Genomic DNA, 12,281 nt, shown 5'->3' with positions numbered 1-12,281 from the left:
ACTATGCTGTACACAAAATAATATTAAATGGAAACTGTAATGAAAGAAAATAAAAAAGTTTAAATATCTAGACCAATACATACTAACAGTAAAGTGAAGGCTGGATACGAATTCCAATCTCACACCAAAGTTAGGGATTTTCCCGCTTCACACTGAACTCATCTGTACTTTCCAAAGGAGAATAAAATTAATAAGTGGGAGTAAGCAGGAACGAACAGCTCTGCAGACGCCCCCAGAAAAGAGAAGCCGTGGTCCGGCGCACGCTGCTCTCTCTGCTGCCAGCAGAGGGCGCTGGAGCGCAGGATCCGGACGTTCTGGCGCGCGCAGGCGCAGGCGCAGGCGCGCTCCACTCAGCTTGCTCCGGTACGCCAGAACGGTGGGGGCGGGTCACGCAGACCGCGCAGCCTGAAGCGGCGGTGGCTGTGGCTGCGCGGCTGCGAGCTGGGAACCGGCTTCGGGTTCCGGCTAAGTGAAGAGCCTTGCAGTACCGAGCTCGCCGTCCGCCCTGGAGCCATGGAAATCGGCACCGAGATAAGCCGCAAGATCCGGGTGAGGCCCGCGTCGGGCGGAGGCGGGAAGCGGGGCCTCGGCGGGCGCACGGTTGTCAGGAGTAACGGGGATGGTGGGCCCAGCCTGGAAGCTGAGGCCTGGTCGCCCGGGAGTCGTGCCTCCTCTGGCGTGGGGGCAGACGTAGTGGCGGCTGAAAATGTAGCCGCGGGGAAACGGAAGGGGCGTGGGGACCAGCGAGAGCCACGCTCAGCTTCGCTTTGAGCCGCTTTCGGGTCGTTGCTGGAGGGGGGCCCGGATACTGGGAAGGTGGTCGGGGAGACGGGGGAGGGGAGCGGGCTGGGAGGCTCGGGGGGAGGGGGTCGGAGAGACAGAGGAGGTGCCGCAGGGTGGCGTCGGCGGTGGGGGCGGGCAGGGGAAAGGAAGGGGCCTTGGCGCCTCCCGCCCCAACCCGGGCGCCCAGCGGGAAGGGGGTGCGCGCACCTTCCCAGTTGCCTCAGCGGTGCAGACTAGGTTTGTTTTCCCAGGGCTTCCCTTCTCTCACGCACGTTTGCCTTTTTTTCCCCCCTCAGAGTGCCATTAAGGGGAAATTGCAAGAATTAGGAGCTTATGTTGGTAAGTTGTGTTGCTAGTCTAATGAATTTAGAGTTTGCAGCTAATTAAGTTTCAGAGAGTGCATTTTTCCCATTGTGCTTGTGACTTTGAAGAACAAGCACTTTTTTGCTTTCAAACGGGATATTCCCAGGTTACTTGTCCTAACCGTTGTTTTTTTTAAATCGGAAGCTTTGTGTGCAATTTTTTAAAACCCGTTCCCTTGTGATGTTTTGAAATTGTTTGGCTTCCTCTGTTGGGCACTGTCGTATTTTTCTTGTTTTTCCTATTTTATTTACTTTTTTCTTGGTCTTCGTTTTTCAGAATTATTTTGCATGTGGGTTGCTTGATATTTTCTGGCATTTGCTTCTGTCATGGTTCAGTGAGTTTTATTTTCAGGTCTTTATTTTTTCCTGTTCCTTTTTGTTTTACCTCAAACAGTAATACGTCCTCTTTCTCTTTGTTCCTTTGTGATTTACGTAATTTGAGAGTTTACTCTGGGCTAGGTGGGCACTATGCTTAGCCCTTGTATGTGCTTTAGGTAGTAATAATCCTCAGGAGGACACTGGACTGTAAGTAGCAATATCCCCAACCGTACAAGCAAGGAAACTGAGGCTTTGAGTCTCTATTTGAGCAAAATTGAGACCTGAGTCTGTTTGGTTGCAAAGCTGGTGCCTCCTTTAAAAATGGTTGCTGTCATTTATGGTAGTGTGGTTCTCAAGGTGTGGGAGACTGGAGGGGGTCTCTGAATTGTTTTCCTGTTTTGCTGATGGGGTACTTGCCATTTTCACTGTGCTGACATTTGGATTGTGCAAAAGCAGTGATGGGTAAAACTTGTACTTTAGCCCGAATCAGGAAACAAGATCTCACACCAAAGTCTAGGAGAAACCATCCTACCTCTGTGTCAAACCTACACTTGCAATTTAACAGATAGACAAACCCATTTCACTTAAGAATGTAATTGACGAAGCAGTAATTGAATGTAAATGATTAATGTAATTGAATGTAAACACTGGGTAGGCATTTTCTTCAGAGGGAGCGCAGGAGAGAACTGACAGACTTGCTCCCAGTGACAGAAGTTGAGGTTTTGGGTGAGTTTTTCGGAGTTTGTGCCTCCTTCGGTGATCTTGACGGCTTCCCAGTACTTCAGAGCCTTCCTGGTGAAATCAGTGGGGATATTAACAGGTGATTCTTTTATATTGTGTATTGAAATGCATCAGAATGGTTAGTATAGCTTGGTGAACTGATTTTTTTTCAAATGACCAGTGCATGATGTACAAAATCATACGAGGGTGAGGGATCCATTAAAAGTCTAGGATGAAGCAGTGGATTTTCCTGTAACAATGCATGAAGTGCATTGATACCTTTTTTTTAAAATTTTATTTATCTTTAGAGGGGAAGGGAAGGAGAGAGGAAGGAAACATCAATGTATGGTCGCTTCTCAGGCATCCCCTGCAGGGAACTGGCCCCTGCGGGAAACTGGCCTGCAACCCAAGCATGTGCCTTGATTGGGAATCGAACCGCAATTGTCTGGTTCGCAGGCCCACACTCAATCCACTGAGCTACACCAGCCAGGGCCCCATTGATACCTTTTTAGTTNTATTTATCTTTAGAGGGGAAGGGAAGGAGAGAGGAAGGAAACATCAATGTATGGTCGCTTCTCAGGCATCCCCTGCAGGGAACTGGCCCCTGCGGGAAACTGGCCTGCAACCCAAGCATGTGCCTTGATTGGGAATCGAACCACAATCGTCTGGTTCGCAGGCCCACACTCAATCCACTGAGCTACACCAGCCAGGGCCCCATTGATACCTTTTTAGTTTTGATATTACTGCTAACCTTTAAGAAACTACCACTTGTTGAATTTTGATGTAATATCACAAAACAATGTCTACATTACTTACAAAGGCTATTAAAATATATGCTTTTCCAATTCTGTATGTGTAAGACCAGATTTTTTCCATATTCTCCAGTTGGAATGACATATCACAACAGGTTAAATGCAGAAGCTGAAATTAGAATCCTACTGTCTTTTAACCCAGATGTTAAAGAGATTGATAAGAAGCTCGGGCCTGCGAGCCACACGATGGCGGTTCGATTCCCAGTCAGGCCACATGCCTGTGTTGCAGGCCAGTTCCCAGCAGGGGACTCCATACATTGATATTTCTCTCCTTCTCTCCTTCTTCCCTTCCTCTCTAAAAGATAAATAAAATCTTAAAAAATAAAAATAAAATGTCTAAAAAAACTTACCAATTTTAAAAAAGACATTGATAAGAGCATAACTTATTTTATATTTTTGCTCTAATTTTTTGTTTTGGGATATTTCTATTCAAATATCTTAATATAAATGTGTTTGTTGCTAACATTTGATATGTGTATTTTAAATGAATTAGTAAATGCATTTTTAAATTTTCAGTTTTAATTTGTAGTGTGGAAAATACCAGTAGATAAACTCACATAAGTGAAACCTCTTTTGTGGTCATCAGTAATTTTTAAGAGTGTAAAAGGTTTCTGAGACCTGATAGTTTGAGAATTGCTAGTTTACCTCATGCTGGACACCTTACATAAATGATCTGTTGTTGAGACTTCTAACAGGTAAGAAAATTGAAGGCTCACGAAGTTAAAGATGAACATGGGTTGATTGGTTACTTTATTCATTCAACACTTAATGGATGCCAGCTGTGTGCCAGGAACATGTTTTGGATTACAAAGAAGTCCATAGAAAACATACATTGAGAACTTTCTTAATTCTGTCATGTGAAATAACAGACATGTTAATGAGTTTAAATTCATTCTTACTGATGATTGTTACCATTTATGAAAAGTCTCAAACCAAGAATATTGAGCCTATTATCCTCTAAGTAAAGTTCAGTAGGATATGTAATTGTAGCACTGCCTGGTGTGGCTCAGTGAATTGGGGTGTCATCCCACTAACTGAAAGGTTCCCAGTCTGATTCCTGGTCAGGGCACATGCTTGGGTCGCTGACCAGGTCCTGGGTTGGGGGGGCGTGTGAGAGGCCACCAGTAGGTGTTTCTCTAGCATGTTGATCTTTCCCTCCCTCCCTTCTCCTGTCTCTAAAAACTAAATCTTGTTTAAAAAATTTAACTAGTAAAAGTACCATGTATTTTATTACAGCTTTCAAAATGTTTTCATACAGTTCAGTGTGTTCTAAACATGATGGGGGTGGCATGGCATGGAGTGATACTTCTCCTTTTGCAGGGAGAGAAACAGACTCGGGAGGGCTGCGTGGAGCTGATAGGTGGCAGATTTCAGTGTTCTGGGTCCTTGATCATTTCTATTATGCTAACTTTATTTTAGGAACTTGGTGGGCTAATGAACAGGTGTCAGTCACTCCTTACAGTCCACTAGGACTTGACTGAAATAAATCCTGACGAGTAAAATATTAAACACAGCTTCTCAACTTGTTTCTGCTTCTTGACTGAAAGTTTCTCTGAGGGTAGAGATTTCATATTTGTTTTGTCCCAGTGGCCTGCTGGAGAACCCGGTTTCTTCATAAGTTTCTATAACGTGGATAAACAGTTCACCATTAATAGATTCTTTTTGAGATAAAGTGTACATTATGTTTACAGTTAGCTGCCAAGTTGTTTGTGCATTGTTGTCTTTCTGAAAAGGTACTCTCTAATCCTTTTCTTTGTGCTAGAGAAAGTCCTGAAAACCTTTAAGTTTACTAAAATCCTTTACTAAATATCTGACAGAATACTTGTGGGGATGTAAAGTACAACATAGGGAATGTATCGGTGACATTGTGGTATCTATATGGTGTCAGGTGGGCACTAGCACTACTGGGTGGACACTTCGTGAGTGCCTAATCATTGGGTTTTACACCTGAAACCAGTATATTGTGTGTCAACTGTAATTTAAAAATGACCAAACATGTTAAAAAGTAAATATTTGACTACCTGTTTTCAAGGGATTGGGCAGGATGCAAATGTGAATAGCTCTTTTTGTTAAGAGTGATATGGTCTCATTCAGTTTAAAATGGAGCACTTCGAAAAGGTGATGATTATAATTTAGTACAGTATTTCACATTTTAAAGATATGAGTTTACCAGAAAGCTTCAAAATTTTTAGTTTTTTGTCTGTATGTAGATTTCAGATGAACTTGAGAAATCCGTTAGAATTCTGTAAAAAATGTATCATGAACACATTAATTTTTCATTCGTCTTATTTCTTGTTTTGTACCTACTAATGAAACTGTATAAACTTCTAACAGTTTGTTGAGATGTACTTGCTACACAAGAAACTGCACGTGTTCAGAGTGTACAATTTGTTATGTCTTAACACGACTACTCCGTAATCAAGCTAGTGAGCATACCCGTCACTCTCCAAAGTTTCTGGGGCTCCTTTGTATCTCGTCCTCCACCTGTTTTTCCTGTACCCACCCAGGCAATCACTGATCTCATTTCTATAAAATTTTAGAAAATGCAGACTTAACATATAATGACAGAAAGCACAGTCTCTGTTCTCTTCACCAACATTATGAGAGAGAGAAACTGTCAAACTGCTAAAGCATTTCAGTTTGTTGACTTTCCTGGGTGACCAGTGGGGGCCCACAGCAGTGGGGGCCCACTTCGAATGAATAAGCTAGCAGGGTTATTTACTAAAATTTTCAGAAAGCAGTGGGGGTCTGTCTATACTCTACAAAGAAAGTAATAAATGACTAGCTACTTGTCCCTGTAGTTGCTCACGTCATACTTTATGCTATCATCAGATACTGACTGCTCTCCATGTTTAGATTGGGGTTTCTCAATGTAGTTGTGCTTTTCTTGAGCTGGATTTTTGATACTTCTCCTTGAAACAAATGTCTAATAGTACTTCTGAAGAGAATCTTTCTACTTACATAGAAATATGAGTATCTAAGGTACTAAAGAAATCGAAAGAATTTTTTTGTTAGATTTTAGAGTCCTGAAAAACGACTTTTGCTTCCTTACCTTACTAGGGTGGGTTTCATTTTTGTTGATTTGGATCCCTGATCTCACCCTCACAATCACTGTGTAGGGGGGGTATTAATATAAAAACAATGAGTTGAGCTGGTTTAATCCTAAAATTGAGTTTTTTAAAGATGTAGGGTTTTTTGGTTTCAGTTTATTTGATGTTGCTGCAAGGTTGTTATCCTGAATAATTGATGTTTACCAAGGATAAAAGTGTTCTCTTGAGTAACAAACACGAAACTAATGTTAAGAAAGTCTATATGTTTTCTAGAAGCTTCTCTGAAATTAATGAGTTTTGTCAAAAAGACAAAGCAAGTGTATGCACTCTTAAGTTTGATACTGTAATTCAGAATATCTAGTTTTGTAAGTATTTGTTATTCCAATTTCCATCCTTCTAGTAATTTAAATACTCATAGAATGAAGGGGAAAAAGTTCTACTTTCTTGTCCAAAATAATTCTAGTAGAGCTAAGATATTAATTCTTAGAGCTGTATCTATATTTTTAATCATGTCAACTTGAAATAGAAGAAAATATTGAGGAAAACATGAAGTTTTTATATACTTTTCCTTTTAAATAGATGAAGAACTTCCTGATTACATTATGGTGATGGTGGCCAACAAGAAAAGTCAGGACCAAATGACAGAGGACCTGTCCCTGTTTCTAGGGAACAACACAGTTCGATTCACTGTATGGTATGTTTCTGAATATTTACCCCTTGGACCAAAGTTTGGCTCAAGTCAGAGCAGGTGTTCTGTCTGAGAAGAGGAATTGATGAGCGAGTCGGTCAGATTCAGTGTGAGCAGTGAGAGCACAGCCTCTGGAGCCGGGCTGCCGTGGTCGGATTCTGGATCCGAATTCTGGGTCTGGGTCTCGCCTTGGTTTCCCCATTTGTAGACTGGGAATGGTAAATCACCTTTTAGGATCCCAGTGAGGGTTACGTGAGCTGGTGCATGTAATATGTTCCTAGCGAGTCCTTAGTATATGTTAGCTGTTGTTACTGTGTTTCTCTTGTAAACTTCTACATTTTATCCTTGTTTTCCTTCGGTTTAAATCAATTTCAGATTTTTAAATTTTATTTATTTTTGGATTGAGGTGACTTCCTAAATTGCTCGTTTTCTTTTTTTTAAGTTCAGAACTTTTTGAAGTTTGGAGTTTTGTTATATTTTTTCAAAATTATTTATTTATTTTTAGAGAGCAAAGAGGAGGGAGAAGGGGAGAGGAACATTCATGCATGAGAGAAACATCAGTCAGTTGCCTCTCGCACACCCCCAAAGGGGGACCTGACCCGCAGCCTTTTTAGGTCCCAGGCTGGCACTCAATCCACTGAGCCACACCAGCCAGGTCTGAAGTTTGGGATTTTAAAATAAGCAACTTTGTGTTCATATGTAAGTTAATATAATTTTCAATGTCCTTTTTCAAATTACATAGCCTTTAAGTTTAGAATACTGACTAAAAGCATAAGATTCAACTTAAGAGGGCAGGGCAGGTTCTGGTACCAGGTTTAAGGAAGACTGAGGGCTGGGGGTGGGTAATGATGTGGCTGAGCAGGGGGTTGGTGTAAGGCGCCTCACCCTGGGCACGAGTTACAGCACAAATGGATAATCGAGCAGACGACCAGGGAGCATAGTGGCCTGCTTAATTTGAATGGCCAGAGACTGGAACAGGGAATAGGAGACACTAAGGAGGAATGTAAAGCTGGTTAACTGCCTGCCTTTAAACCAGAAGCTTGTCTTGAAGGTGTTTTGCCTCAGCAGGTTAAATGTATACATTACAGCTTTTTTGAAGCTTTCCTGAAATTTTGCACAGAATTTGCTCTGAAGAACATGGATCGCAGTGGTCAGTCCTCAGATGTTTGGTACATAAATGCTTAATTAGCATGTGGTGTGTGTGACCTAACCCACCTGGTACAGTTTATCTCCAGAATTTACCCCATTTGCTCCTCCCCCCCCAAAAAAAATCATCATAGTGTCTTGACTGAGGAAATTACCATTATCATCATTACTTTTTTTTTTTAAGTCTTCAGCATTTCAGGTATTTGCTTTATGGACATTTTTATGACCTGACTCTGGTTCAACCTTTAGGTCATTTTAGTTCGAGTCCACTAATTTAACCTGGGAGGTTGACCTAGTAGATTGTTTCTCGGAAAACTTGGGTGGAATGTGTTACATTTCTTACATAAACGGACTCCTAACCGAATTTGAATTTAAAATGCAAATAATTCAGCTTCACCTTGCCATACATTCAGTACTTACTATTGAGTGTCTGTGACATCCTGTGGAGACTTAAATCAGGTCACAGTGTGAAGAGCGCCTGGTTTTGGTTCCAGAAGCTCTTTTAAATGACCTATTAAATTCAGTCCTTTAACACGTACTTATGCAAGTGATGGTGTCTCCCTTTTGGCACCTCGCTTTCCTAGTTAAACGTTCATTGACAGCAGTCCCAAACGGACTACTCCTGACTCCGTGGCGCCCTGCGGTAATTGTGTCCTAGGTAACAGTGGCATGTACCTGGACGCTGGGCTGGGTGGAAAAGAAGGCCCTGTGTCTGGTGTTTCAGGAGGCGTGGCTTCTGGAGGCATTTAAGGCAAATTTGCCTTGTGTGTAACTGTTCGAATAAAATGGATTATAGTAGTCTGCTTGTGTATAGCATTAGTTTTGTGAAAAATAGTTAACAGTACCTGAGAACTAAGTTTTTTTAGAAAGTGTATGAGTAGATAAAATTAATTTAAACTGTACTTAAACAGGTGTAATAGTAAGCTGCTGTACACATTTGCTATATTTTATATTTTATCATAAGTTACGTTGCATCTGTAGTCCTTATGAACCAAAAGAATGTTCTTTCTAGATAAGACGGTATTGTTGGATCATGTTATCGCCCTTATTTTTGCATAGGCTAGATGTAGGAAATAGTAATGAAAAAATAGGGTTTTTAAGTGGCTTTAGAGTATTCATATAAAGTCTTTAAAAATGTGAAACATAAATTTAATACCATGTATCCGTTAAACCATTTAGTAGCATTTATTAGTATTTATCTGGAGATTGATTCTATAAGGTCATGAAGTTAGACTGACAGTTGAAATAAAATCTTCCATGATTAAAGGAAGCTTTACATCTTTTTTGTTTTGTAGGCTTCATGGTGTATTAGATAAACTTCGCTCAGTTACAACTGGTAAGATTCATAAAAATGGGCTTTTTAAAAGATTTGTTACACATATGATTGTTTTCTTTCTAAAGCCATTTAAACTGCTTTGGGGGGAAAAGCATAAATTTGAAAACAGTAGTTCATTTAAACATTTTTTAGGAAGCACATATTTTTATTTTAAGAGCAAAAATTTTAATATAATTCAAAGATAATTTGAATAAGGGAGGGGAACTAAGCAGTTTTCCTAAGGAAGTAATAGTGACTGCTCAACAATTTAGTCTCAACAATGGTTCGATATTTTATAATTGAAAATTATTTAAAAGTTCAGTAGTAGTAAAACTAATAAATTATGATATTACATATGGAGTAATAGCCACTTCAAATGGTGTGGAATAACATGATTTGTTGTTAAATTGGTGATGAACAATGGGGAGGATCAAAGTAATAAAAACAGTTTTGAAAGGTCATGCGTGTTTCTCTCCAGACCCCTCTAGTCTAAAGTCGTCTGATACCAACATATTCGATAGTAACGTGCCTTCAAACAGGAGCAGTTTCAGTAGGGGAGATGAGAGAAGGCACGAAGCTGCAGTACCGCCCCTTGCAGTTTCTAGCTCTAGACCTGAGAAAAGAGATGCCAGAATTCCTTCAAGTTCACAGGAGCAGAAAACCAATAATGTCAGGTGAGAGTCCTGGGTAGACCTTCAGTGGGCAGATGGGCATGCATGTGACATTTACATTACTTTTTATATCTTTAAATGACCATTTTCAGAAATTTTTGAAATTAGTGAGATGATCATGAGTAATTTTAAAAATAAAGAATGGACCCTCTCCCTGACCTGTGTGACTCAGTTGCCTGGGTGGTGTCCCACACAGTGAAAGGTAGCTCATTCAGTTTCTGGTCAGGACACACTCCTGGGTTGCACGCCTGGTCCCTAGTTGGAGCGTGTAGGAAAGACAGCTGATCCACGTTTCACACATGGATGCTTTTCTCTCTTTCTCCCTTCCCTCCCCTCTGTAAAATAAAATAAAGTATTTTAAAAAAAAGGGCCCTGGCCTTGTTGCTCAGTGGTTGGAGTGCCATCCCGTACACCGAAAAGGCTGTGGATTTGCTCCCCAGTCAGGGCACAAACCCACGATATTGGTTTGATCCGGGTGGGGGCACGTGCAGGAGGCAGCTGATCAATGTTTTCCTCTCATATCAGTGTTGGTCTCTCCCTCCCTCCAACCTTGCCTCCCGTCCTCTCTAAGAATCAGTGAGCAAAGGTAACCTTGGGCAAGGGTTAGAAAAACAAGAATGGATGAGACCAAAGTATGGTTGATTATCACAAATATAGTAAATCAAAATTTCAAAACAAAAGGACATTTCAGAGTAGATTTTAATGGAACACATAAAGGGGGAATATTCAGACTTTTTCATTACAAATTAAGTAGATGTTCTTTGACAATGTGAACATGCTCCTCTAAGGTTTTGGTAATAGGGTTTTGTGTTATGTGTGTTTAATAGACAGACATATGACGATGGAACTGCAACCCGACTAATGTCGACAGTGAAGCCTCTGAGGGAGCCAGCACCCTCTGAAGATGTGATTGATATTAAGCCAGAACCAGATGATCTCATTGATGAAGACCTCAATTTTGTGCAGGAAAATCCCTTATCTCAGAAAAAACCTACAGTGACGCTTACATATGGTTCTTCTCGCCCCTCTCTTGAAATTTATCGCCCACCCGCAAGTCGAACTGCAGATAGTGGTATTCACTTAAACAGGTTGCAATTTCAACAGCAGCAAAACAGTGTTCATACTGCCAAGCAACTGGAGATGCAGAACAGCCGGGCGTATGAAACAGGACGCTTGTGCGAGCCAGAAGTCCTCAGCAGCTTACAGGAGACTTACAGTCCCTTCTTCAGAAGCAACTCAGAAAAAATGAATATTGAGGTTTGTATATACTTGTAAATCTTGCCTCGTTAGCTGAAAATCGGCAGTTCTTTATACTAAATGGTATGTGAATTAATTAAATACATATTGCAAGTTTACTTTAAACTGATTTCTGTGCTACTCAACGTATTGGGTTGGCCAAAAAGTTTGTTTTTTTTCTGTTAAGATGGCTGTAGTAGCACTTAGTTGTCTTTAGCTTCATTCGAAACAGTTTTGTTAGATTGTCTTATGACAGCTGTCATATCAGCTTGCATTTAAAAGAAACTGATCAAAATTGGTGAATTTTTTAATATGCTATTGATTATACCATTACAGTTGTTCCATTCCCCCCTTCATTTCCCTCTACACCCACTCCCACCCACCTTCCCCCACTTTAGTTCATGTCCATGTGTCTCAAGTTCTTTAGATTCTATATTTTCTATACTATTCTTGCCCTCCCCCTATCTATTTTCTACCTACCATCTATGCTACTTATTCTCTGTACCTTCTCCCGCTCTCTCCTCCTCCCACTCCCCTGTTGCTAACCCTCCATGTGATCTCCATTTCTGTGGTTCCGCTCCCGATCTAGCTGTTCGCTTATTTGCTTTTGTTTTAGGTGTAGTTATTAATAACCGTGAGTTTGCTGTCCATTCACTGTTCATATTTTTATACTTTTATTTTTTCCTTTTTAATATATTTTAATGATTATGCCATTACAGTTGTCCCATTTCCCCCCTTCATTCATTCCCCTCCACCCTGCACACCCCGTCCCCCACCATTCCCCCCCTTTAGTTTATGTCCATGTGTCACAAGTTCTTTAGATTCTTGAGGTTTGTATATACTTGTAAATCTTGCCTCATTAGGTGGAAATTGGCAGTTCTTTATACTAAATGGTATGTGAATTAATTAAATACATATTGCAGGTTTACTTTAAACTGATTTCTATACCATTACAGTTGTTCCATTCCCCCCTTCATTTCTCTCCACACCCACTCCCACCCACCTTCCCCCACTTTAGTTCATGTCCATGTGTCACAAGTTCTTTAGCTTCTACATTTTCCATACTATTCTTGCCCTTCCCCCTGTCTATTTTCTACCTACCGTCTATGCTACTTATTCTCTGTACCTTCTCCCCCCTTCTCCTCCTCCCACTCCCCTGTTGCTAACCCTCCATGTGATC

The 12,281-nt window shown here is 40.9% G+C and overlaps 1 protein-coding gene across 8 annotated transcripts in view; it reads left to right on the top strand.

Moving 5' to 3' along the window:
• The first annotated feature begins 369 nt into the window (after window positions 1-369).
• Window positions 370-12,281, top strand: part of ZC3H14 (zinc finger CCCH-type containing 14) — a 46,746-nt gene continuing 34,834 nt past the window's right edge. For all 8 annotated transcript variants that reach the window (XM_037031609.1, XM_037031616.1, XM_037031615.1 and 5 more), the window contains exons 1-6: window positions 370-549; window positions 1,080-1,122; window positions 6,625-6,739; window positions 9,175-9,215; window positions 9,673-9,868; window positions 10,693-11,122. In XM_037031609.1, the coding sequence (XP_036887504.1) occupies window positions 514-549; window positions 1,080-1,122; window positions 6,625-6,739; window positions 9,175-9,215; window positions 9,673-9,868; window positions 10,693-11,122 (861 nt within the window). In that variant the 5' untranslated portion in view covers window positions 370-513. The remainder of the gene's footprint in view (window positions 550-1,079; window positions 1,123-6,624; window positions 6,740-9,174; window positions 9,216-9,672; window positions 9,869-10,692; window positions 11,123-12,281) is intronic.

The sequence above is a fragment of the Sturnira hondurensis genome, unplaced genomic scaffold (assembly GCF_014824575.4).
Source record: "Sturnira hondurensis isolate 20B ecotype Veracruz unplaced genomic scaffold, ASM1482457v3 Scaffold0021143, whole genome shotgun sequence".
NCBI lineage: Eukaryota > Metazoa > Chordata > Mammalia > Chiroptera > Phyllostomidae > Sturnira > Sturnira hondurensis.
Note: the sequence above shows the minus strand (reverse complement) of the source record. Positions and strands in the feature narration are given on the sequence as shown.